At 43.4% G+C, this 25,200-nt stretch overlaps 2 protein-coding genes across 3 annotated transcripts; one reads left to right on the top strand and one right to left on the bottom strand.

The window, feature by feature from the left end:
- Nucleotides 1-3,316: 3,316 nt before the first annotated feature.
- LOC111840742 (desmin) lies at nucleotides 3,317-13,159 on the bottom strand. Of its 2 annotated transcripts, XM_023805901.2 has the most exons (10): nucleotides 12,514-13,159; nucleotides 9,853-9,913; nucleotides 9,561-9,656; nucleotides 8,502-8,663; nucleotides 8,135-8,260; nucleotides 7,737-7,957; nucleotides 6,711-6,754; nucleotides 5,402-5,484; nucleotides 4,989-5,029; nucleotides 3,317-4,365 (listed from the first exon to the last, which is right to left on the bottom strand). In XM_023805901.2, exons 1-9 carry the CDS (start codon nucleotides 13,065-13,067, stop codon nucleotides 5,015-5,017), a joined length of 1,362 nt encoding a protein of 453 aa, XP_023661669.1. In that variant the 5' UTR covers nucleotides 13,068-13,159; the 3' UTR covers nucleotides 3,317-4,365; nucleotides 4,989-5,014. The 2 variants fall into 2 exon arrangements, with proteins under 2 accessions (XP_023661669.1, XP_023661668.1); XM_023805900.2 differs by lacking the exon at nucleotides 4,989-5,029 and having other exon boundaries at nucleotides 12,514-13,158.
- A 4,502-nt stretch (nucleotides 13,160-17,661) lies between these two features.
- dnpep (aspartyl aminopeptidase) lies at nucleotides 17,662-23,463 on the top strand. The gene is made up of 15 exons (XM_023805899.1): nucleotides 17,662-17,814; nucleotides 18,165-18,255; nucleotides 18,714-18,802; nucleotides 18,898-19,011; nucleotides 19,121-19,246; nucleotides 19,379-19,503; nucleotides 19,754-19,838; nucleotides 20,048-20,155; nucleotides 20,387-20,464; nucleotides 20,601-20,681; nucleotides 21,926-22,086; nucleotides 22,523-22,562; nucleotides 22,746-22,847; nucleotides 22,940-23,107; nucleotides 23,215-23,463. Exons 1-15 carry the CDS (start codon nucleotides 17,785-17,787, stop codon nucleotides 23,263-23,265), a joined length of 1,449 nt encoding a protein of 482 aa, XP_023661667.1. The 5' UTR covers nucleotides 17,662-17,784; the 3' UTR covers nucleotides 23,266-23,463.
- Nucleotides 23,464-25,200: the final 1,737 nt, after the last annotated feature.

Raw genomic sequence — 25,200 nt, 5'->3', positions numbered from 1 at the left:
CATTTGTTTATAACTGTCCTATTTGTATCTTGTCTGTGAGTCCATGTGCATTTTTCATGTGGCAGGTGGATCTAATTTATCCCTGGATTTCATAAGCAAATATATTGAAATGAGGGGTCAGAGATCCATCTGGAAAGAGCATGATTGAAAGCTGAATCAGTCAGAACACGCTTGCAGAATAACACTCTGTGTAACGAGCGAATCCAACAAGCCAGGTGCATGACGTAAAGTTATTCTCACAGGAAACATCTACAGGTCCAAGATGTGACCCACAAATCCTAGCCAGGATACTAAGAAGTATTAAGAATCATAAATCTAATGCTGATCATGTGCATATATTTTGTAAATGTAGTAAAATTAAACATTTTTGGGAGGATGTATGGTCACAGTTGAGGAGAATACTAGGATATAATTTGCCCAAGACTTTTGAATCATTATATTTGGGAAACCTGAAAACAGAGGAGGTTTCTGGAAATGACATATACTTGGTGAAAATTTTACTAGCAGCGGCTAAAAAGTCAGTGACCAGGAGATGTTGTAAAGAAGAGCCTCCTACTGTGGATGACTGGAAGGACACTGTCAGGGAGATATTTGAACTTGAAAGAATTGCACACAAAGTAAGGATTCAGCAAACGGTTTATGTGGAAAAATGGACCACATATAATTCCCTTCACGGAGACGCCATTGCGGATACGGAAATCTAATGCTTAGAGTTGTATACTCGATTCATGTGTGGCACTGGTACGGTTACTTGATTCTGTTCTTGACTTATTTGTATGTATTGTTTGAAAAATTAATAAAATTTGTTACAACAAAAGAATCATAAACCTAATGGGTAACCAAAATAGATATGTGAGCCATACCACAGGGAGCACACTTAGTACCGCGCAGAGTGCTTTGCCCTGAAAGCCTCCACGGTAATTCAGGAATGAAATGCAGGTGTATTTTCTACTGTGTGGTGTGAGCTGGCTGCCAGTGCTGGCTAGAGGCAGGTGTGGCACACAGACCTTCTGGGTGTTGCAGTCTGCAGGTCAAATGGTCTGCAGGTCTGTCCTCCTCACAGATCTTGGGGACTACCTTCTAAGGTTGTCAGGAGGAGATACAATGATGGTGGCGGTTCTCTAGGTGGGCCTGTTGTTTAATGCGTTCTCTGAACGCGATAAAACAAATATCATAATGAATTAAAACACACGAGAAATGACCCCAGTAATTTCTCTCTTTTTATTCTCAAAATTCAAACCATAAAATACCCTTGTAATTTATTAATGCAGAATACTGTGATGATGGTTCTTTTGGATAGGTGAAATTGTGTCCCATTCTGCTTTAGCATACAAAGGGTACTTTGCGAGTACGTGATTAAGTGAACTAAGCTAAAACTTCAAGTATAAATAGCTGGGGAGCCATCTAAAGTCCCAAGACAGCTGACCTCTCTGATCCTGCCCAATTTACTCCTCTATCTATGTTTTATAATAGAGGTTAGTAACTAAATGTGCGAGCAAATTATTCAGGCTGTCCCCAATTTGTGTATTTTTGTGACATCCAAAAGTCTCCGTCTTGTATCTTGTACCTGTCGTCTTCTGACCCCAAGAGAGTCCGAAGGGATTGCTGTAACCCTTGAAGGTAGTGTTCCTCGATCTGGTCCTCTGACTCTACAGCAGTCTACATTTTTGCTTCCTTCCAGCTCCCTACTGGTGGAGGACTGGGTTGAGATAGACTGCTCTAAAGCATGGTGTTTTACCTCCAACATGATTTTACTGCTTCACTAAAATACCCAGCTGTATACATGGATAGAAAACAGCATGAGCTACGGAATAAAATATAAATATTTGGTCACCATGCTACAGGGCCACACGCCATACTCTTCAGATTACTTTTGGTACATTTGACCTTGATGATCTGTGTTGAATACTTCAAGTGAGCCACCATTCATTGACTTTTGTCACTGGTCTCTCACTGGTAATTCACCTTTTGAAGTTTGCATCAAGTTGGATGTGAAGTTTGCATCCTGGTTTCCTTTTACAAACATGTGCATTGATGTTTTCCAAACCGCCCAAAGTGTGTCTCCTGGCATCACGCCCAGGGTTTCCCCAGCCATGTTTTCTGCGACGGCCTCAGACTGACCACGGCCTGTACTCCAAAAGCACTTAAGGAAACTGGAGGGGTAATCAGCTAATTATTTTGCAGATATTTTGTAATTCTTTAAATAATTCAAGTTAAAACAAATCTATTTGTGGTTCATTGGCTATACCCATTTTCACTTAAGTTGATTAAAAAATCATTTAAAAATGTTTTACTACCGAACCCACCGTTATTATGATTACTATAAGGCCTAAATGTGTTTTTTAAAATTACCTGTATTTGTATCATGCCAGCATCAAGCAAAACAGCCGTTCAACCACACCACCTCACCTGAATACTAATTAATTGCCATGGATTAAAAGAACCTGGTGTGCCTTGTGATGTACTGAGTGTGCTGCCATAGTAAGTGGATGTTTTGTGTATAATTTCTGCTTGCTTTCCTGGGGCTTGTATTGCAAACCAGGATTTCTTGCTGAGCCTGATAACTTGTCAGATTTAAGGTAGTCTGGGCTAAATGTGAGTGAATGAAGATAAAGTCCATTTAAACTGGGGTACCTTAAATCTGACAAGTTACCCAGCTAAGCAAGAGATTCGGCTTCGTGATACAGGCCCCTGGTTTTCATGCTCTTTGTCTTGGCATTGGATTTGGATTTATTTATTTGCTCAGCATTCCCGAGATCGGCTTTGGAACCTCATGCCTGTTTTTGGACTATGGCGATAGATCACAGTTAGGATCTGCTTGCCTTCTTTGTCCACTAACTGATTTGGCCCCTTTGCTGCTTGTAGAGAGTTTCAGAAATACACCCGATGCCCCCACACTGTCCTGCCGTGATGACTGGCCACACTGCTGGCCTTTCAGTAGGAAAGTGACGCATCCTTAGAGACAGTAACTGTGCCTGCGTGTAAAAATGGACCTACATAATTCACTTCAGCTGTACACCTAGCAGAAGACGCTCTGTGCTATTTGAAAGGAATTTTGTGAAGTTCATTATGGAAATGTACATTTATATAGGCACATTTTATATGAGAAGGTTGTATTATCGAGAGAATAAATTAGACATAATGCTTATAGCTTGTTAAAATTATAGGAGGGTATATGTTTGGAAAAATGAAACATATTATGCTAGATATATCCTGCACTGTTTCTACCATTGGATAATATTCCTGACATTTTCCTGTTTTCCTCAAGGAATCTTCCCCATTTTCTTAGAACAAAGACACATAGCCAGCAACATAATCAGATGATAAATAACAATGTCTGTGTTTATTATTTACTGGGAAACACATTTTCCCGTCCTAGCTCTCATTGGTCAGTTAAATATTCCATTTCATTTTATTTTCCTCAGAACACACCAAATCTCATATGCCTCAAAGATCTATAACTTTTCCCTCAATGGTCTCACATTCCCAGAACAATCTTTGCCCACCAGCCATACACAACAGCCCTCCTTGAGCACAATCAGAATCTGGTCTATCAGATAATAAATTGAGCCTGTGACAGGCATACACTCAGGGTTATGTGCCATAAATATAAGCCCCAGCTCTTCCGTATTCATTCTTATACCCAGTATGTTGGGAGGCATAGCAGAGTAATATGCCGCAGGAACATGGGGCCCTGTTGTGTCCTCCATCCTAAACCTGCTGTAAAGCACAGTGGACATCTTAGGCAACAGAAGCAGAGCTTCACCTCTGGAATGTAAGAGGAGATAAATATTAACTGTCTTTCAAAGCTGGATCAGTGTTGGCGGCTTCTTGCTCTGCACTGAAAGACATTCTTGTTAGACACTCCTCAGCTAAAGACAGGCATTCTGCCTTGAGGCTGAAACAACAAACACTTAGAATCTATACCAATTAGCCAATAATCCACTTTGCACTTGCATTTGTGTGCAGAACAAAAAAACAGATTTTATGTAGTGTAACATAGTGTCTTAGAGTTAAACGGATATAAAATCTACACAACTAGGTTATCTGAAGACTAAATATTTATTAGAGGTTTTAAATATTGAAAGATATTAAATATTCTAAGAGTTCAACACACATACAAGCCGTAGCACATTCAGCTGTGACTTTCTTTGGTCATATTTCCTGTTCTTTACTCGCTGTTACTGATACCAAGTGATGATTTTATGACAGTGATTTACATATGTGCACTAAAGGTTGCATGCTTTTCCTGTTAAATAAAGACCATTTTGGAAAGTGGACGCTCAGTTTATTTTGCTTTTTTCTGTTTCTTGCGTCCCTGCCTCACATTATATCCTGTTGGTGCTGTGTGGATTCACTGACGACCTGTAAATGAAAGCAAAGCGGTTAGTTGGGTCTAAACCTGATGAGAGAGCAGGAGACAGAGAGACAATCAGGCAGAATAAATGGATAGCTGAATGCTTCAACAGAACAACGAACAAACCCACAGCCAGAGAATCAGCTTTTGAAAGGACCTGATGGTGCATGCCGTCCTCTGTTCCCCCGCCTTCATCCATCATGGCGTTGTCAGATCTAATAGCCTCTCTACAATCTACCTCAGATTAGGACTCAGAATAGAACAATAGAAGCCTTGTTTCCCCACAAGTCAGGCCTAAATGAGTTGAGAGAGTGCAGATAGCTGAAATGCCGGGTGCAGGCTGTCTGTTTACAGGCTCTAAGGAAGTATTCTGGGCACAAAACTGCTGATCTACCAAGTGGCACCGCCGAGAATAGCTCTGCAGTCATGGGCGCAGATTTTCTGGAGCACATGGGCGCTTCATTGAAGCAGACGTACATGTACTGTATCAGCTCTCCGGTAGGGTTAAGAACTCTTTAGAATTCACCGTGGGATTTGGTGTTACTCAAAAAGTCCACAAACGGTGGGGGAGTGGAACAGTAAGTACCGGAATAGGATGGGGTACACACGGGTTGAAGTTAACAGAACTTACACAACGACTCTACGGGCCCCCATCTTCTATCTGAAGCTAGCCTGAGTCAAAATAAACCAGCGAAGACCATAGTGAGTTTTACACAGTAGGCTACCACCATTATTTTCTCATGACTTTTTTTTTATCTCGCCAACTATCTGTACTGCTGCTGGTTTCCTACGTTGTGCACTGTGACATTTTCTGGAGCAGTTACCTCATCATTAACCCTTTTCTCTTTCTGCTGTACAGTTGGCTTAGAAGTGCCTGAGATAGTGGGTAATTTCCATGAAACATCACACTCTAAGTCTTTGCCTAAAAGTGATCCTTCTGGGTTTAACGATGTATTTTGAGCAGAAAGCTGCTGCCACATGTCTCCAAGCAGGATGAAAGTGAGAGTGCAGCAGTGTGGCGTCCAGACTGAGTAGAGGACTCACCTCGCCATCGCGGGTCTCGATGGTCTTTATCAGAACTGTTTTCTTGGAATGGAGCTCAGATGAGCGCTGCTCAGGACTGGTCTCTACAGGGACAGGTGTCCAAAAAGCAAAATATAAAGAAATGCAGAAATTACTATAGCTATTTAGCTTATAACATACTTGATGATCAAATGACTCCCAGCATAAAATAATGCCCGCATTTGCATGTCTGATTACTGTTTCATCATGACAGGACGGATTGCAAAACTCCCTTCCTCTCAGAATATATATGGTGTGTTCCTGTTTGTTGCAGTTAAACTCTCACCTAGATTTTTTTATTTTTTGCTTAGGTTTAACTATTCAATAAATAAATCCATGCAACCATATAAGTTAATTGAGGAGATGCAACATTTTTAATTATCCTAAACCAAACTTCAGTAAATTCCCCGTTTAGACAATTACGCCTAATGAGTTTATATTCTTTCTTGAACCATTAAACTATGAATGACTCAGGGAAGGACCCGGATGGATTAAACCTAACCGGGGTAAGTGGTGTGAGATGACAGTAAACCTTTGTTTTTGTTTTTTGCTGTTTAAAACGATTCATTCAGGCAACAGCTCAGCTTCCGTAATTAGGAGCTCAGCTGAAATCTGCAGACCTTGCGACTGACAGGACTGAGCGCCCCTGCTTTACGGAAGAAGCAGAAAGCCAATTAGGTAATAAGCTTTTAAATAGCGACCTCTGGTGGTGATATGATCCACACAGCAAAGAAAGATTTGACTTGATTAACGAAGGATGCACTGGGACACACGCAGAATTAAGGAGGCACCGCCAAACCTATTTGCTTGCCTAAGAGCCCGATTATGTGTATGGTAAATCTGCTTGATTAGATTTTTATATCATTAATGACCAAAATTGCATCCAAAATGTTTATAACCGATATTATCACTTATTGCTGCAACTATACTTTTTCATTTATTTTAAAGTGAAATATACTGTTCTGGGTGTTAAGTAACACTTTTCAGCAATTTGGAGGATACTGAGGCACATGGGAAAAGTGGCCGTAACGCTAGTGAACCCGTGCAATTCTAAAGTGTGTTGTGAAATTGTTAGTGGGCATGGCAATATTTCACAGGGCTGTGTACTGTAATCTCGTGCATTGGGTTTAGTGTCCACTCTGGATGGTTATGTCTGTGTCTTTCTAAAAGGCTTTCTTTCCTAAAGCTCCCTCACTGAATGAAATCGAATGTGAGATGGTGTATATATGCATGAGCAGCAGTAACACTTTTAGGATGAAGGTTCATTTCTGTAAGGGTTACATGGGCTCACCTCGGAAGCTCAGCGTGGAGTAGGCATGCATGGGGATAGCAATCCTGGAGATAACAGAAAAGCAAAGTGTGAAGCAACGTTACGATGGGCTGCCTCATCAACATACAGATGCGTCAAATGAATATAGGAAATAGCACATGTATCAGGTGGACAGGTAAAATAGTCATGTTTTTGCTATGATATTGAGGGCAATGTATTGGGGGCATCAGTAACTTGGGTTCAGCCCCCCCCCCCATTTCATATGTGGCAGTATAATTATTTGGCTTCTTTTCCCTCTAACCCCCCGTGAAGCTGCCCACGACCTGGCTGTGTCCGAATTCAGGGGCGGCATCCTTCTAAGGCTGCAGACTTGAATGCGTCACAGCGGTGTGACAAGGCTGTCCCATTTCGAAGGCTCCTTCAAATGCAGTCTAGTGATGCGTCCTTCTTTTGCCAAGTCATGAGGCTCCACCCGATGGGTCCTTCGCTGCCCAGCATACCCTAACACTCATTGCACAGAGGGTACGTGGGTGTGTCCCGGCTATGAGGTTGGAGCGGCGCTTCATGACTCAAGGGTAAGGGTGGGAACAGCTGGTGAGGCAAATAGGAAATTATCCGTAGGCCAGACCGTCCCACCTGACAATGCTTTCTGTTCGATTTTCGAAGAATGCAGCCTAAGAAGGGTTCGCCGTTATAGGCCGTGTCCTTTGAAGGATTGAGTCCCTGGAATTTGGACACTCATCCTAATCTCTGCACCCACAATTGTCCCTGATTTTTGCACCAGTGTGCAGAATGATTCATTTCCTCTTTCGTTATTCTCCATGTGTCAGCTTCGCTTTTGTTTTCACTTGTTATTGATATACTAACGCTGCCCCATCCATGTCACCACAAAAAAGGAAAAAAAAAACCATCCCTAATTAAACACCCATTCCTTCCTCCATCATCCATGTCATATGCTTCTGTACAGTATTGCATGTACATCCTCTAATAGGCAGCTTTTAAAGCAGCAGATTTGGTATGTTAGTGGCGTCCGTCCTCCTGTCTCACCTGCTCTCCTCTCCCTCCAGCAGCTTCCTGTAGGTGGCGATCTCCACATCCAGAGCCATCTTGACGTTAAGCAGGTCCTGGTACTCCCGCAGGTGCCTGGCCATCTCATCCTTCATGTTGGCGATCTCAGCCTCCAGCCTAGTGATCGTGTCCTGGTATCCGCCGGCCTCGCGGCCCATGCGGTCCTCCATCTCCCGCATCTGCCTCATCAGAGACTCATTCTGGTGGGGAGGAATCAGAGGCGGGAAGATTAGCGGACCGGGGATGGTGTGGGAAGGAGGGAAAGTAGCAACTAGTCGTTAAAAGTGAATGGGGGAGAGGGCAGACAGGAGAGGGCCAGGGTTAGGGTTTGGTGAGAGTGTGGAACCGGAGTGACTGGAGACTCATAGGAAACTTACGGTGCCCTTCAGAGAATCGATCTCACAGGTGTAGGACTGGATCTGGTGGCGGAACTCCATACTATCCTGTTTGGCCTGCCTCAGAGCGTCATTGTTCTTGCTGACGGCCTGGTTTAGATCCGAAACCTAAGGGGGGGGGGGGAGTGATTAATTGTTCCACTTGTGTGAGATGCAGATCCACTGTATTTGCATGCTTTCACTCTATCAATCATGCACACAGGCGAGAAACTTGTGTCGCATTGTTGCCGGTCACACATCTGCAGTGATAAGGCCCATTCCAAGCGAATACTAGCTCACGCTCTGACTTCACCACGTTTCTTTTGCACACTTTCTTTTTTGCGCGCAGCCATTTCCGTTCATCTCACACCTTGGACTTGTACCACTCCTCAGCTTCTGCGATGTTCTTGGCAGCGATGCCCTCATACTGGGCCCGGATGTCCCGGAGGGCTGCCGTCAGGTCTGGCTTGGACATGTCCATCTGGATCTGGACCTGCGTCTCCTGCATTTGGGCCTGCAGCTCACGAATTTCCTGCAGGGAGAGAGTTAGGTGTGAGCCTGCTGATTTCTACTTTCTACACACATCTTTTATTTATCAGGTTAGTGTCAGAGAAAAAGCGTCCCCCCCCCCTGAGGTGAGCACAGATGGAAGTGGGTTTATTCTATTTAAACTATCAGTGTAAGTGGAGCGTTCATCTACAGCAAGTAGAGCGTAACAGCGGCAAATGAGCATTTTGTCCATCATCCCACAACTCTGTGCTGCTCCCTCAGCATTTAATTATAGCCCTACATGTGTCTGGCGCTGTCTCACTGCTCCTTTAAACAGACAGTGAGCAAACAGCAAAAAAGAAAATAAATTGAAGCCTCGAGAAGTGTGAGAGACGAAAGGGATCTCGCCCTCATGCTTATTTTCTAACTAGGCTATTTGTGTGTGTATTTGTGTCTGTGTACTCCCAGATTGACAATGTTGGCAGAACCATGTAAACCAACATCATGTTCATTGAATTTTCTAACACATTCAGTTCAATAGAATCTGTGTACACCTTAAACATTTGGTACAACATTGACCTGTATCAACTGCAGAAGTTCTCAGATGATACGGAATTTGTGGGTGTATTACCTTCAGTAACAAGGTAATCAAATGGGCTGCTTCCATTTGTGTGTGTTTGTATGTATATTTATGCTCAAATTCATAACAGCACTGCTGTTTCACACCCCCACCATTATGGGGTTTAATTCCTGCCTCTACATAGCATAAGGATTTCCTCTCACAATCCAGAGCCATGCAATTCGGTCAGCTGGCTTCTCTGAATAAATGGATTGAAGATGGATATTTGGATTGATGGATGGATTTTCTTTAGACTGACAGGTAGATTGGCAGTTCAGAAAACATCTTAAGGAGCATATATAGGACAGACAGGGATCTAACCTCTTCATGGATCTTCTTGAGGAAGGTGATCTCCTCCTGCAGAGTCTCAATGCGCCTCTCCAGGTCCAGCCTGGCCAGTGTGGCGGCATCTACATCCTACCAGAGGTGAATGTGTAAGATTATCTTGATTATTAGAGCCCTGAATGCATTTTCTTTGTGTTATGTTTATTATAGTATAAGAACATGGAGAAATCACTAACTGAGGTGCTTGATAGTGTAAATGGTATTTATATAGATTCTATTATATTCTTATAGTTAAAAATCCTTATTGTGCCAACATCTTGGACCTTACCGCTCTAAAGGCAACTAGATTACTCTCTGCCTCCTCTTTCAGATGAATCTCCTCCTGCAACCTTCAGATCATTGGGAAGAAAATAAAGGCAGCTTCAGTCGATAAATATGACGTTTATGATTCCAGTCTGAACAAATCTGCATCGCATTCGGCTGTCCAGCGCTGCTCCTGTGTGCTGGTAAGGAGAACGTGGTTAGCATGGATAGCAGCATTACTTTCTCACCCCACCAGTCACACTCTGCCACTGGTGAATTGGAGTGATACTGTGGAGCCGTGTATCTCTCACCAGCACCCAAGAACCGATCAGGTGTCTACAGTCAGGAGGCGTTTATTCAGCAGACGGATCAGATTCCCTGACCATCTGGCCCATATTTCTCTATAGTGCAGTCATGCTAATTATAACCCCTGGTCACAGTGGACAGTATAAAGGTGTCTTCCTCTATACCTCGACTCTGGTCACCTTTGTGTGGCACCAGCTATCATCTGCTTCAGTGCGGGTCGAAGCCCATGTGGACTAGGTGAGCTTCACCGCCGGCGCCTACGGGGGCTCAGAAGATGCCTAGGTAATCGCCCATCTTGCCTGTGCCAAGATATACCACTGATCTGCTTTATATTACTCATGTTTTTAAATCTATCTCTTATAACAACAATAGTGTATGGAGCTTTTGCAATGAAACAGCCTGCAAATCTACTTCCCAGAAACACATCAGCATTTATAATCATTATATTCTGTCACTATAAAGTCTTCTGTTTCCCTTTCTTTGGTAGAGAATAAGAGAGCAAGGCAGAGAGAGTAAGATAAGCAATGCTGTTATTCCTCATCCTCACTTCGATTCACTTCAGCCGCTTCCTTTTATAGACTTCCACTATGGCCACTCAAGCGCAAACATTTTCCAGAGCCTGAAGAAGGAAGTATCTGGGGTTTGGGCCAGAGATGCAGCCAACTCCCAAATAGGAAGTGAGCCCTGAGTGCTGTCATGGTGATGATGATCAGTTGTGCAGCCATGGGTTTTTCATTGAAGTGGTAACAGCCTGATTTTAGAAACACATGAGGGTCAACACAGCTTTGGGAATATGCCCTTGAGTCATTGCTGTGTTAGTTTAGTTGGGACCTTGTTCAGGTGTGGAACATTTTGTCAAAGTTCACTGGTTTTGTGTTGCTTTGAGCTTTGTCATATGCAAGTACATTTTGGGGATGGTGTAGCTCTGTGGATTGGGACTTTGTGCCTATGATCAGAAGGTTGCTGGTTGAAATCAGAGAGTCATATCAGAAATCAGAGAGTGATGTCACCCTTGGGCCCTTAATTCCTATTGCTCCAGGGGCATTGGATGCTGGTCTATCCCCCAATCCTTCTTTCACGTGTATAAGTGTCTGTGTGCCTCTTGGAGGGCAAGATGAGATTGGGACAAACTACCGAATTTCCCCAGGAATTGTGCTATTCTATTAGGTAGTAGAGGAGAGAAACTACTGTGCTGCCAGACCTGAAAACTTCAAAAACACATCTAGTGATGCCATTAACTGAGGGACAAATGACATCCACAGTAAAATACCTGACATATAAGGTGAAGCACCATAGGGAACAGATACAGTATACTGCAATGTCCCCTGACACCTGCACATAAACACACGTACTGCACATACAGCATTAAAGACTTGCACATAAAGGCACGTACTACACATATAGCAATAATCACCTGCACATAAATGCATGTACTGCACATCCAGCAATAATCACCTGCACATCAATACACATACTGCACATACAGCGATAATCACCTGCACATAAATGCACATACTGTACTGCACATACAGTGATAAACAAAGGCACATGTGCAACTGTTACGCTCACAGGCAAGGTCATAGGGAGTATTTTTAGACAGAAAGAAAACCATAGCGGCGAATGATCATAGAAGATACAACGAAAATAGCTTTTTGCCATGGGAGCTGGTAATGGGTCATGCTGCATGAACAGTTGTAGCCAACAATAAGAGAGGTTTTGTTTCTCCCTACATTTATCATTCAAAGATCTACATACATTTATCTCTGAATGATGACTGACTGTATCCAGTTTTGTCTGCTTTACCACTGTCCATTGAATACATTTTGTAATTATTAAGCATTAAGCCTAAGTTTGTCTTTAATTATTCCTGAAAAAAAATCTAAAATCATAAAAAGTTTTGTGAGTAGTCCTGCATTAAACCTTGAGTATAATGAAATTAAGACACTTACCTACACTTCCTTTTCTTAGCTCATCACTTCCCTTTCTTCACCCTACATTCAGAAAGTTTAAGTAGGATCGTGGTGCTGTAGGCTACTTGGCCTCATTCACCATCTCATATTTAGTTTATATAACACCCTGCTCTGTGAGTGTATTACTCGTACATTGACCAACAATCTCAAATACACAGCAGCGCAGGATACTGTGAGAGCCCCAGGATGCTCTCACATACATGCAAGGGTCATGGCTGGTTTATGGTACAGCAGGAATGCATATCAGGTTATAATGGGATCTCACATTATGGCTCTGGAGCCTCTCACTGATATACTCTTGGTTTTGCAAAAGGTGACATGACTTTTGACAGTTGATGCTCATTGTCTTCTTCCACTTTTGAGTGTATCTTTCCTCCCACCTCTAGTGCACCCTCACTCCTGCTCCTCACCTGAGTTTGATTTTTTGAAGGTCATCTGCCAGGTTGTCCCTTTCCACTTCCACACGGGATCTCTGATTGGTCAGAGCCTCAATCTGCCTGCGCAACTCCCGCATCTCCTCCTCGTATATGTCGGCGATGCGTGTGGGCTCGCGGCTGCGCAGCCGATCGATCTCCACGACCAGGGCCTGGTTCTGCTGCTCCAGAAAGCGCACCTTCTCGATGTAGTTAGCAAAGCGGTCATTCAGGTGCTGGAGTTCAGCTTTCTCATTGGTGCGAGTAGCGAGGAAATCCTGGTTCATGGCGTCGGCGAGACTGAAGTCCAGGGTCTCCCCCAGACCGGCATAGCGTGAGGAAGGCAGCCCGAAGCTGGAAGAGGAGCGATAGCTGGAGTAGATGGGCGAGGAGGTCTTGCTCATCTCGTAGACACGGGATGACATATGGGAGGCACTGGAGGAGCCACGGCCGGGGAAGACGCTGCGCACTACGGATGGAGACATGCCGGAGCCGAAAGTGCGGCGGTAGGAGGAAGACGACTGAGAGGCGGAGGAATAGGATTTGCTCATGGTGGCGGCTTGCTGGCTGGTGGTCTAAGCTGGATGAATTGAGGAGGGTAACAGAGTGAGGAGCTGTAGCTCCAGCTCTGGCTATTTGTAGCAATCTCCCCTTCCTCCCTCCCCTTCAGGCTTCCTTAATCTCTTTGCTGACCTCCCCCTGCTTCAGTTCTCACCCACCCTGTTCCCTGTATCCCCACAGTCAGCTGTCATAGTCATGCTGGTTCATAACAGTCAAGAACTTACGGCTGCATGCCTGCCCCATCCATCATGAGGAACAGGATAAAGTTTGGCCTGGGAAATATATGAGGACAGTGAAGCAGGTCCAGTGACTTCATTGATGGTATTGGATATAGTGTATTGTATCAGTCAATGCATTCGCTTGTATTTGAGAAAGAGAGTCTGCTAAACTTTTCTTGAGAAAGTTGAAGGCCAACGACATTATAGTGTTATAAATGCTCTACTAGCCATCAAGAAAGCAGAGGATGGGAGAGGCACTGTGCTGTAAGGCATGGCTCACTGGTTAGGAAAAACTATATGTCTACATGAAATATATTACACAGACAGACACACAGACAGACAGACACACACACACACACAGACAGAGGTTTGTAATTATATATTTGTGGGGACTTTCCATTATTTTCTGTGGGGAAAACTCTAATCCCAACAAGACAATCTTAACCCCTACCCAGCCCTAACCTTAACCATAAGTAGCCAAACAAAATATGAGACTTTTGGCCTTTTTAGGTTTTTGATTGCATTCACGGGTCTTTGTTGGGACCTGAAAAATTGTCCCCACAATATTAAAATAGCTGTTTTTTTGAGGACATTTGGTCCCCACAATGTAATATAACCCTAATCAACACACACACACACACACACACACACACAAAATGCATTGCAGATGTAATTTGGCAAACGTAAGGTCTAATGTGTCTTGAAATAATACTTTCCCATTTTGTAAAACCTTGAAATTATATGAACAGATGAAAATAAATCAGACATACCGGCAGCTCAAATGAAATCAATGAAATCGAGATGAACAAACCAAGCTGCAGACAAAAAGCCACCTTTCTGTCACGTTTCTGGATACTGATCTGACATCACGGTATTGCAATGTGAGCATGAGGTGCCTGTAGGCCTGGGACCTGCTGTCATCCTTGCAACATCTACACAGCATTCCTCTCCATGGGGAGGTTTGAGTAACCTTCCTTAAAAAGGAAAGGTATCAGCAGAGGATAGCTGTGTGCACCCTGAAGCAGCGCGGTGCCCACGGAGGAGCGCGCATTAAGCTGTCCCGCCAGGATAAACAGAGAGCTGCTGATGATTATGTCATTCCAACCCGGGTATTACGCGGCATTTAAACAAACAGGAGAGGGGCTCCATAAATGAGACCTCTAGGCTTGTTAGGGGGCTACGAATCGCTGAAGGTCCAAGAATTTTAGGAATGACCGGTAACTATAGCTGAACTAAAGCAACCTCGTGACCTTAACCAGGATAAGCAATTATCCATCCATCCATCCATTTTCCAACTGTTCATTCAGAATCAATGTACATGAAGAAGGAAAAAAATACATAGAACTTGAGAAAAACTATAAATTGTTTGGAAGCCAAACACCATTAAAATAATGTATGACAATGAGAATGCATTTTAAGAAATGAATGTTTGTAACTTACAGGCTGTTGGGACTTTTTAGAATGACGATGCAACAAAAATCTACAGTAATCCACAGAATGGTTGTGTTACATCAGTGCTGCATTGTAATGGGATTGTTCTTCTATTTCGGGTCCTTTTCCCGGTAACCGTGTCCTGCTATCCAGTCCTCTGCACTGCTTTCCATGCACCTTGGGGCTCCTGGAGCCCCTCATCCAGCCAGGGGCCCCTGGAGCCCCTCATCCAGCCAGGGGCCCCTGGTTTCTCTTCTCAGATGCATTGATTGATAGAGATCAGTTTGGCAAAAAATTATATTAAGGTACATTTAGACATATTTTTGCAAACTTCACTGCTGCCTCCCTTCAACGTCCTCCAAGGTCTTCAGCTGTTGAACCATTTTAAAATATGTCATGCACCTTCAATGCAGCAACAGTCTAAGTAACTTTTTAACAGCTTGTATAACACACTTATACTCTGGTTAGTTTACTTCACATGGTCACAAATGGGTTACTGAAGTTCCCGCAACAGTATTCAGGAAGGCTGAAAAAAATATCAAACAATAAATGTGTAAGGCATAGACTTCAATAGATAGACTCTAAAGAAAGTTTTACCATTCACAGCTGCTGGTGTTACAGCTATATATAGACTTATAGACTAAAAACTGTCAGCACTTTGACTCTCTGGGACTTCTCAGGGAGAGACAGGGACTGACAAGGGATGTAAACACCGCCACCATCAGCAGCAGCCAAACCTTTTCCTTTCATTCTTTCTCATTCTCATCATCATCTTCCAGCCATGCCTTTTGTCACTATATAAGGCAGAGGGACAGAGATGGGAGTTCTGGTCACGCCATGGGTTCTGTGAAGGAAAGCAGATAAAAGCAGATTCTAATGAATGAGAGTGACTCTCATTTGCTTTGAGCAACAGGGCTCGAAGTAAAGCCTGTTTAGGAATTTCCTAGAGAAACCATGCTCTGCATGTTTAGCGTCTCACTGTTGTTTTGATCTAGAATTCAGATATTTAAACGTCATGAACTGCTAACATGAAAGCCTAGAAATGATTTGTGTTAGTTACAAAGTGATGTAATGATATCAAAAATCCCACAAACTATAAGTGTGCATATATAACTATAAATAGTCATGCCTTCAAGATATATAACTTGAAATAAGTATTTATATGACATAAAAAATAATAGGGCTGAGATACAGCTCTCTGCTGGAGGAAGGCAGCATATGGCTCATTACTTGATGGATAGCTATCGTTTTTGTGTGGAATGGACTCCGTGAGCTGGCACAGTAATATCTGCTTATCTCCCTGAGCCACAGCTGCGGAACGACAGTGATATTCTCCTATAATATTGTTTTCCAATCCGGTCCTTGGAAACCCCCATACAGTCCATGTATTGGCTGGGAGGGAGCAAGAATGTGGCCTGTCTGACAGAGAGCTGAGAGGGAGCAAAAACATGGGCCATCTGTGGGTCCCTGAGGACTGAACTGAGAATCACAAGACAAGACAAAGACCAGGAAAAAGAAAATCACAGAGATACCTGTCAGTAGAAACTGCATGCTTGTGTCTCTCACTCAATCCCATGGGAACGATAATCATGCCCTGACTCTGAAGAGAGACTCCTAAACTCATGAAATTAAAGTTAAGAGGAGCTCTTTTTGGATTTCTTGAGCCAATAGCTGAGCCAACAGACATTAAACCAGGCTGGAACAAGGTCATCCCTTTGAGTACCCCAGCATGCATGGGACAGGGAGACAAAGGGCAAACAGCCAGGCCTGTTTAACTCTTCAGCTGCTGCTTTGCTGACATGCTAGGACAGCAGATATTAGGGACATACCTTGTACACCGCAATTAAAGCACACATCCTTCATTGATCTCTGGTCTACCTCTGATATTAGTGAAGCCCACACTGTTGGAGTGATATTGACCATGTTATGCCAAGACTGTACTGTAAAATATACTTCTAATGTAAAATGAGATCAAAGTCTGCCGTGGTGATGAACGATTTTCCCTAGAGACACCGAGTAAAGCACAGAAGCAGACTGGCTATGGGCTTTCATCCTCGTGCCTCATAAGCAGATGTGGCAGCCCCCTATAGACCCTGACAATACCACCGGTCCAAGACTGGCAGATGGAAAGAAAGCAAAGAAATTCAATAAATTTTATCCAGTCTCTGTCATTACAGAGAGGTGAGTGCTTCTGTATTTACATATAAGAGCACTTTTATGAAGACATCGATGATACAAGTAATATCTTTGCATTTTAAAGAATCGGCATAAAATTATTCTTGTTTTTAGGAGATCTCAGTGAGAGGAAATTTATGCAACTTCTAACTTAATCTTTAAGCAATCTTGTTGCCATCTGGTTTGTTCATAAACTAAATATGAACCTTTCACATTTTCAACAGAGTGGTCTTTATTATTGGCTTGAATTAAGTATTCAAATGTTTTTGCAGTAAATAAGTCTGAAGTAATTTATAGTGTGTGTCACAATACATAAATGCATATATTTCGAAAAGGTCTGATCTCTGGAAAGTGGCAAACCAACAGTGAACAGTATGATTATGTGTTTGGGTGTATTTGAAGCAAAAATAGAAGAACAGAATGTCTAAAGTAGACTTGGACTATGTTCAAAATTCAAATGTCATAAAATCATATGTATATTATTCTATAATGTAGTGTGTGTGTATACGTGTATGTGTGTGTACGCATGTGCGCGTGTACCCAGTCCCGTAAGCAGAGATCCAAAAATAAATCTGCGGGTTCCCTTGATAGACTTCTGGGGGGGTTCAGACCAGTTATTTTACCACGTGGCTATGTGCCTGTCCGTCCCCTGTGATGAAATGGCAATCCCGTCCGAGATGTACCCTCCTGCCAGCAATCCCGGCCATGACATCCATAGCCTCTAATGAACTATTTTTAGGATTTGTTGAACCACCTCTCCAGCAGGGGGCGGAGAGCAAGAAATTTGGTAGCATATAGAGCCAGTATACTCTCTGCCGTTTTCCCCCTTGTTTTAATCTGTCGGCTAGTTCCGATTTTCTCTTTCTTTTTACCGGTTCAGTGTATGGTTCGATGTGCTTTCACTTTAATGCACGTAAGTGAGATTATAATATCATATATACTGTCATTTTCACATAGGATCGTATCGGTGCTCTCCGATGTATTTGTAGATAAATCGGGTTGTATTTCTGTCTGATAGACGAAATTGTTTAACATGATTAATTTCCAAATAGTGAACATTTAAAGCATTTACGATATGTTTTCAGATGACGAGTCAGTCGCTATAGCTGTACATTATAGCTAGGCTGCTAAACAGTAATTTCAGCTTAATTCGTTTATAGATATTTCTGCTCGTAAACGATAGCTATTTACAAATCCCACTTTTAATTACATTTAAGTTTATAACCCATCTGGCTCCGCATGCCATCTTTTTACCCTCAACAGTCGACAATTATGAAGACCTCTAAAGAAACAATACAAAATGCAGCCAAAGAGTTTCTTCACTTCGTGAATCGCGGAGTTTCGCCTTTTCATGGTACAGTGACCTGAAGCTGATCGCCAGTCGTTGCCAGTCAAAGGCGCCTACGGGGAGTTGCAGTTCCTTGCGAGGACAGCAGGGATATTTTGATTTATATAAGTATACTAAACTGGACACGTACGATATGCATTACAGCTAAATGTGATTTCAGTTTCATCTTATAAATGTTAGAGGTAAATGTGTAGTTTGTCATGGCTTGCTTTATTTCTTGTGTCTATGCATGCTGGTCCTTCTGTAACGATCGTGTGTAGTTCCTCATGTGGACTTTGATCCTGAGGTCTAACTTGACAGATACAAGCCGATTAGAGAGCTGACAAGATGGGCAAAGTTGAACTTCTTCACTTAATCTAACATGACCTAGTACTGCTAAGGAGTTTTTCTAATCACCTGTCATAGTAAGGAAGATCTGCATTTCATTTCACTTCGTATTACCCGTGCTCTGCTCTGATGTGCAGTGGTGGAGGAGTGCCGCTCTCGGCTTCTGGGCGCGGGCTTCACGGAGCTGAAGGAGGCTGATCACTGGGATATCAAGCCAGCCAGCAAGGTCTGTCTTCCTGTAACTCTCCCCAGAGCTCAATTACTATTGGTTCCATTGCTCAGATCAGTGTGAGATGCTTTCTGCTTTCTGCCTATATGCAGTACTTTGTCACCAGAAACTTCTCCACTGTCATCGCCTTTGCTGTGGGTGGCCTGTACCAGCCTGGCAATGGGTTCACTATGATTGGAGCGCACACTGACAGCCCTTGTCTGAGGGTGAGGACAGGAATGGAAACTTTTAATGGTTGGAAATTAAGGATGTGAGAGAAAGTCGTAATTACTGTGGAGTGGAGGCGCATTCGTCCGTGTATGTGTCTGTGTGCAGGTGAAACCACGCTCCAAGAAGACACGGCAGGGCTGCCTGCAGGTTGGCGTGGAATGCTATGGTGGAGGCATCTGGAATACGTGGTTTGACCGGGACCTGACCATCGCTGGTCGTGTCATGGTCAAGGTATGGCTGAGGATTGCGGTCCTTATGGGGCGTGTGTGTTGTCTTGGTGGGATTCAGCATGCACTGCATTTTTCACCATCTGCTGTGCGTCTGTGTGCATGTTTTTGCGTATCGCCTTGTTTTTCATGCCAGAATGGGGAGCGCCTGGTCCATCGGCTGGTGCACGTGCCTCGCCCGCTTCTCAGGATCCCCCATCTGGCTATACACCTTCAAAGGGACATTAACGACTCCTTCGGCCCTAACAAGGAGAATCACTTGTGAGTAAAGCAGTGGAAGCAGATTAGGCAGGTTTTCATTGTACTCTTTTTTTTTTAAATTTTTTAATTTTTTAAATACTTTTGGGGAAAAACAAAATGGGTCAAACTCTAATTGCCCATTTTTTTGCCCAGGAGAGTATGTATTGTTTTATTTCTTTACGTATCAGAAGTTTATTTTTTTATATCAGTGCTCTAACTTTACTGCTGGCTGTGCAGTTCTGATCCATCCCTGTACTTCCCACTGTGTCAGAGTGCCCATCTTGGCCACTGCCGTGCAGGAGGAGCTGGAGACGGGCTCTGCATCCCCTGGAGACGCGTGCGGCGCCTCCAGCACGGTAAGCAGCGGTTTTGCAAACTGCCATCTAACTATAGCAAAAATCAACACGGGCTTGCCAACCATGCATCAACTGTGGAAGCCGTGTACAAGCCGGCTGTGAGGCGCCATTTGCTATCAGTCAGGGGTAAAAGTAAGCAGACTGCGATCCCCTACAGTCTTCCATTTCCTATTCCTGCCATTGTCTTTCTCCTCCTTTCCTGATGTCAGGCGGAGAAGCACCACCCTGCACTGATCCAGCTCCTGTGTACAGAGCTGGGCGTGCAGCCAGAATCTCTGCTGGACTTTGAGCTCTGCTTAGCTGATACCCAGCCAGCGGTGAGTCCCAAGACATCTGTTGTTTTTTTTTCTGATTTCTCTGGGGCTTAAAGTATAAAACAGCTTAACACCTGAGGCATTCGATAGAGTATGTTACTTACTGTCGTTTATTACGATATACCTCCTCATCTTGCAAAAATGTATGTTGAAGTAATATTGCATGAATGTAGTAAATGGGAAAATTATATTAAATGAGTTTGTTAATTTTGCTCGTCTGTATGTTTTGTGCAGGTCCTGGGTGGCCTATATGAGGAGTTTATCTTTTCTCCCCGTCTGGATAACCTGCACAGCTGCTACTGTGCCTTACAGGTGATGTGCTCCTCTCCCGTTAACACAATACCCGCAAAACACCTGCCATTCTGATTATGTAATGCTTTGCAAAAGAACAGCATGGAAACTTGTGCCCTTCTCAGCAATTTATGTTTCCTTTATCGGTCTGCTGCAGGCCTTGATAGAATCCTGCCTGGAGGATTCTTTGGCCAAGGATCCCAACATCCGCATGGTGACCCTCTTTGACAATGAAGAGGTTAGTTTTCTCCCTAGCAAATTCAGAGATCACATCGCATAGGAGGCTCACCTTCCATGCCATTGGGTTTTGGTTTTGTAGCCATTATGAGTAGGGTTGCAAAATTCTGAGAACTTTCCTTTAATTGCCATATATTCCCAATAAAGCCCATGGAAAGTTTCCAACTTGGAATACAGTGGTACCTCAGAACTCGAAATTAATCTGTTCAGAACTCTGGACCAAATCCTAAAAAGTTCGAATTCTGGTCGAATTTCCCCAATAAGAAATAATGGAAAACCAATTCATTTGTTCCCAGCCTCAAAAAATTACACCGAAATATGTTTTTTTTTTTTTTTGTTTTTTTTAAGCATTTAAACGCAAAATGAACTGGACAAAACAAGAAAAGCATATACTGTACTAAACACATCTAAGCACATTTATCAAAACGGTAATTTTTAAAGTAAGAAAATAAATGTATCCAAACAATGTGTCCTGCCCTGATCGTCCGTTCCTTCCGTGTGCCACGCCCCCTCGTTAACCCCCGTGTGGAATCCCCGTGTGATCAGTTGTTTCTGGTTGTTGTCATTAGTCCTCTGTATTTTGCCCGCGTTTCAGTTTGTTTCCCCAGTCCGGTCATTGTATTGTCCGTCTGCGTTTTGCCTGCCTTACCTGTAATTTAACCCCGTATTCCCCGATACCCTGACATCTGCGCCTTTGTCTCCGTTCCATCCCTGCTGGCCATGAAAATATTATTATAATTAAATGTATTAATGGTTTATTATTAATATTAAAATAATTAATAAGAAATCTTTATTTTTAAATGTATTTTATTATATAATAATAATTACTGTTACTGTCTATCATTGTCTAAATGTATTTTTACTGTCTAAATATATGTATTCAGCTAGTGTAAACATGCACGGTGCTATCACAGCAAATGCGAGGCTGAGACTGAAGCTTTACCCTTTGTTTCCGCTGAGAGACGTGCCGCGTGACTCATTTCCCCGCGCGTACAAGTTATCTTAGGTCGGCATTCACGGTTCGACTTCTGAGATTCAGATAGAGTTCTAGGTAAAATTTTTGGTTCGACTTTTAAGAAATTCGAGTTCTAATGAGTTTGAGAACTGAGGTACCACTGTATTTTTAAAATTTCCCAGCATAACTTCCCATGGAATGGGAAGCTCCTGGAAATTTACCACCCCTATGCAACCCTAGTTATGAGAGGCTCCTCTTCCATCCCTGTACCCCAATCCTGCTTCCCAAAGGTGGGCTCAGAGAGTGCCCAGGGAGCCATGTCCAACCTGACGGAGATGGTCCTGCGACGCCTGGCCTCGACACCCCAGAACCTCACTGCTTTCCAGGAGGCTGTTCCTCGCTCCTTCCTGATCAGCGCTGACATGGCCCATGCCCTCCACCCCAACTACCAGTCAGTCTCTCCTTCCGTTACTGGCTGATCAGTGACCCATTTGATTTTAACATCATTCTAAGGATCCATTTGTATATGTAGACTATCCAGTTCTTGTGAAAACTCAAAGCATTTTAGTTGGAGCTCCTTAAGTATCTGTGTACTGCTAACTGTTAGATTGAGAAAACTAAGACTGAAATAGGAAAAGACTATTTTGGCATCAGGCACCACAGTGGCTAAGAACATTAATTGTTTATTGGATTGTTCCAGTAAAATAAAACTGTAAACATGTTCATTCAGTTTAGTAAAATGTGAAATATATATTCTGATAGATTAGTTATTACAACTTTCATGGAAAAAACCTTATTGATTGTATCTGGGTTAATGTAAAATTTCTCTTTGGTTTTAGCTTGAGATGTACGGACTGTTTCATGTATATTTCCTTTTTTAACTCCAGAGAAAAACACGAGGATAATCACAGACCAGCCTTCCATAAGGTATTTCATGTTCTTTGGGAATATGGAATATAACGGGCGTTTTGGGGAACATGTTTGTATCAAAGGCCTTTTGTTACCTGCCCTCGTCTGTTTTTTTTTTTGCATGAGTTCTGTTTTTATATTTTGGATGGTATTGTCCAGACATGTAGCCTCAATGTCTGAATGCCTTCCCTCATCCCCAAGGGGCCTGTTATCAAGTTCAACAGTAATCAGCGCTATGCTACGACAGCAGTGACGGCCTCGATATTGAGAGAGATAGCTGCACGGGTTGCCATCCCCTTACAGGTAAAGCAGTGTTTGGGATCCTCCGGCTGTGGTGTGAGGTAACTTGGCAGAGGCATGTGTAACGACTCTTGGAATCATCCTCTGCGCTGCAGGATGTGCTGGTTAGGAATGACAGCCCATGTGGTACCACCATCGGGCCCATCCTGGCAGCCCGACTTGGGATGCCTGTTCTGGACCTGGGGTGTCCCCAACTGGCCATGCACTCCATCAGAGAGATGTGCTGTACATCCGGGGTGCTACAGACCACCCAACTCTTTAAGGTATTCTATCGCTACCACAGTCACATACCTGTGTAGTAGTAGGTCCTGGATCATCTTCTTGGCTCGTGACCATACCATCCCTCACCTCTGACGCCTTGTTTTCCTAGGGCTTCTTTGAGCTCTACCCCACAGTCCGGAGCATGGTGACGGTGGATTAGTGGATGCTGATCCTCCAGTCCATTTGTTTGACCTTGATGAGGTAGTCATGGAAACACCCTACACTCTGGAATTCTTTGCACTGCCCTCAGCCTCGTAACCCCCTCTCTGCCAGCCTTTCGCTCATGATTTATTGAAGCAGAGTAAAATTCTTCATCTTTTAAACTGATTTTATATCGATTAAAGAGAATGGAAATCTTTTTGCGCTGTGTGTTTTTTCAACAAAAAGATGAGCTGAAATTCAAGCTAATGGAGCAGGAGTAACCAAAGATAATCAGTCAAGAAACTATGGTGTACACTCACCTAAAGGATTATTAGGAACACCATACTAATACGGTGTTTGACCCCCTTTCGCCTTCAGAACTGCCTTAATTCTACGTGGCATTGATTCAACAAGGTGCTGAAAGCATTCTTTAGAAATGTTGGCCCATATTGATAGGATAGCATCTTGCAGTTGATGGAGATTTGTGGGATGCACATCCAGGGCACGAAGCTCCCGTTCCACCACATCCCAAAGATGCTCTATTGGGTTGAGATCTGGTGACTGTGGGGGCCATTTTAGTACAGTGAACTCATTGTCATGTTCAAGAAACCAATTTGAAATGATTCGAGCTTTGTGACATGGTGCATTATCCTGCTGGAAGTAGCCATCAGAGGATGGGTACATGGTGGTCATAAAGGGATGGACATGGTCAGAAACCATGCTCAGGTAGGCCGTGGCATTTAAACGATGCCCAAATGGCACTAAGGGGCCTAAAGTGTGCCAAGAAAACATCCCCCACACCATTACGCCACCACCACCAGCCTGCACAGTGGTAACAAGGCATGATGGATCCATGTTCTCATTCTGTTTACGCCAAATTCTGACTCATTCTGACCATTTGAATGTCTCAACAGAAATCGAGACTCATCAGACCAGGCAACATTTTTCCAGTCTTCAACTGTCCAATTTTGGTGAGCTCGTGCAAATTGTAGCCTCTTTTTCCTATTTGTAGTGGAGATGAGTGGTACCCGGTGGGGTCTTCTGCTGTTGTAGGCCATCCGCCTCAAGGTTGTGCGTGTTGTGGCTTCACAAATGCTTTGCTGCATACCTCGGTTGTAACGAGTGGTTATTTCAGGCAAAGTTGCTCTTCTATCAGCTTGAATCAGTCGGCCCATTCTCCTCTGACCCCTAGCATCAACAAGGCATTTTCGCCCACAGGACTGCCGCATACTGGATGTTTTTCCATTTGCACACCATTCTTTGTAAACCCTAGAAATGGTTGTGCGTGAAAATCCCAGTAACTGAGCAGATTGTGAAATACTCAGACCGGCCCGTCTGGCACCAACAACCATGCCACGCTCAAAATTGCTTAAATCACCTTTCTTTCCCATTCTGACATTCAGTTTGGAGTTCAGGAGATTGTCTTGACCAGGACCACACCCCTAAATGCATTGAAGCAACTGCCATGTGATTGGTTGATTAGATAATTGCATTAATGAGAAATTGAACAGGTGTTCCTAATAATCCTTTAGGTGAGTGTATACAGTCAGCGGCCCGGGCATGTTACTGTACCACATCGAGTACTGAAAGAATCATCTGAACACAGGATTCCCAACCAAGAAAATTTCACAGACAGGAAAAACAGCCCGAGGGTACTGGCAGATCAATCAGCAATTTCCTAATTTTTCCTAACTGTTTCCATTTTTTCCACATGAAATCAGAACCAGGGCCAGTCAGTCCTATTGGTGACTTAAGCGGCTCAAAGGGCCTCCTGACTGCCAACCAATATCACTTTGCCTCAGACGGGGGGGCCACCGGCGGTGATGCTCGCCCTAGGACGCTAGGCAAGGACCAAAACTGAACATGAAGGACAGAGCCAGCATCAATGGAAAATGGTGGGGCAATTGAAATGCAGAGAGGGGGCGGTCACTTGACCCCAAAAAAATTATGCTCA

This window comes from Paramormyrops kingsleyae, chromosome 1, assembly GCF_048594095.1.
Source record: "Paramormyrops kingsleyae isolate MSU_618 chromosome 1, PKINGS_0.4, whole genome shotgun sequence".
Classification (NCBI taxonomy): domain Eukaryota; kingdom Metazoa; phylum Chordata; class Actinopteri; order Osteoglossiformes; family Mormyridae; genus Paramormyrops; species Paramormyrops kingsleyae.
The sequence above is the reverse complement of the archived record's forward strand: the minus strand, read 5'-3'. Positions and strand labels throughout refer to the sequence as shown.

What these genes read in the sequence shown, in the direction of transcription:
- LOC111840742 (XM_023805900.2), bottom strand. Translation starts at nt 13,067, where the DNA reads ATGAGCAAATCCTATTCCTCCGCCTCTCAGTCGTCTTCCTCCTACCGC. An exon ending in AGGAGTGGTACAAGTCCAAG is followed by an intron (nt 8,261 to 8,501) that starts GTGTGAGATGAA and finishes CCCCCCCCTTAG; the next exon opens with GTTTCGGATCTAAACCAGGC. An exon ending in TCGAGACCCGCGATGGCGAG is followed by an intron (nt 4,366 to 5,401) that starts GTGAGTCCTCTA and finishes TTTCATTTACAG; the next exon opens with GTCGTCAGTGAATCCACACA.
- dnpep (XM_023805899.1), top strand. Translation starts at nt 17,785, where the DNA reads ATGGTTCGATGTGCTTTCACTTTAATGCAC. An exon ending in CTGACAGCCCTTGTCTGAGG is followed by an intron (nt 19,012 to 19,120) that starts GTGAGGACAGGA and finishes GTCTGTGTGCAG; the next exon opens with GTGAAACCACGCTCCAAGAA. An exon ending in CGTGCGGCGCCTCCAGCACG is followed by an intron (nt 19,839 to 20,047) that starts GTAAGCAGCGGT and finishes TCCTGATGTCAG; the next exon opens with GCGGAGAAGCACCACCCTGC.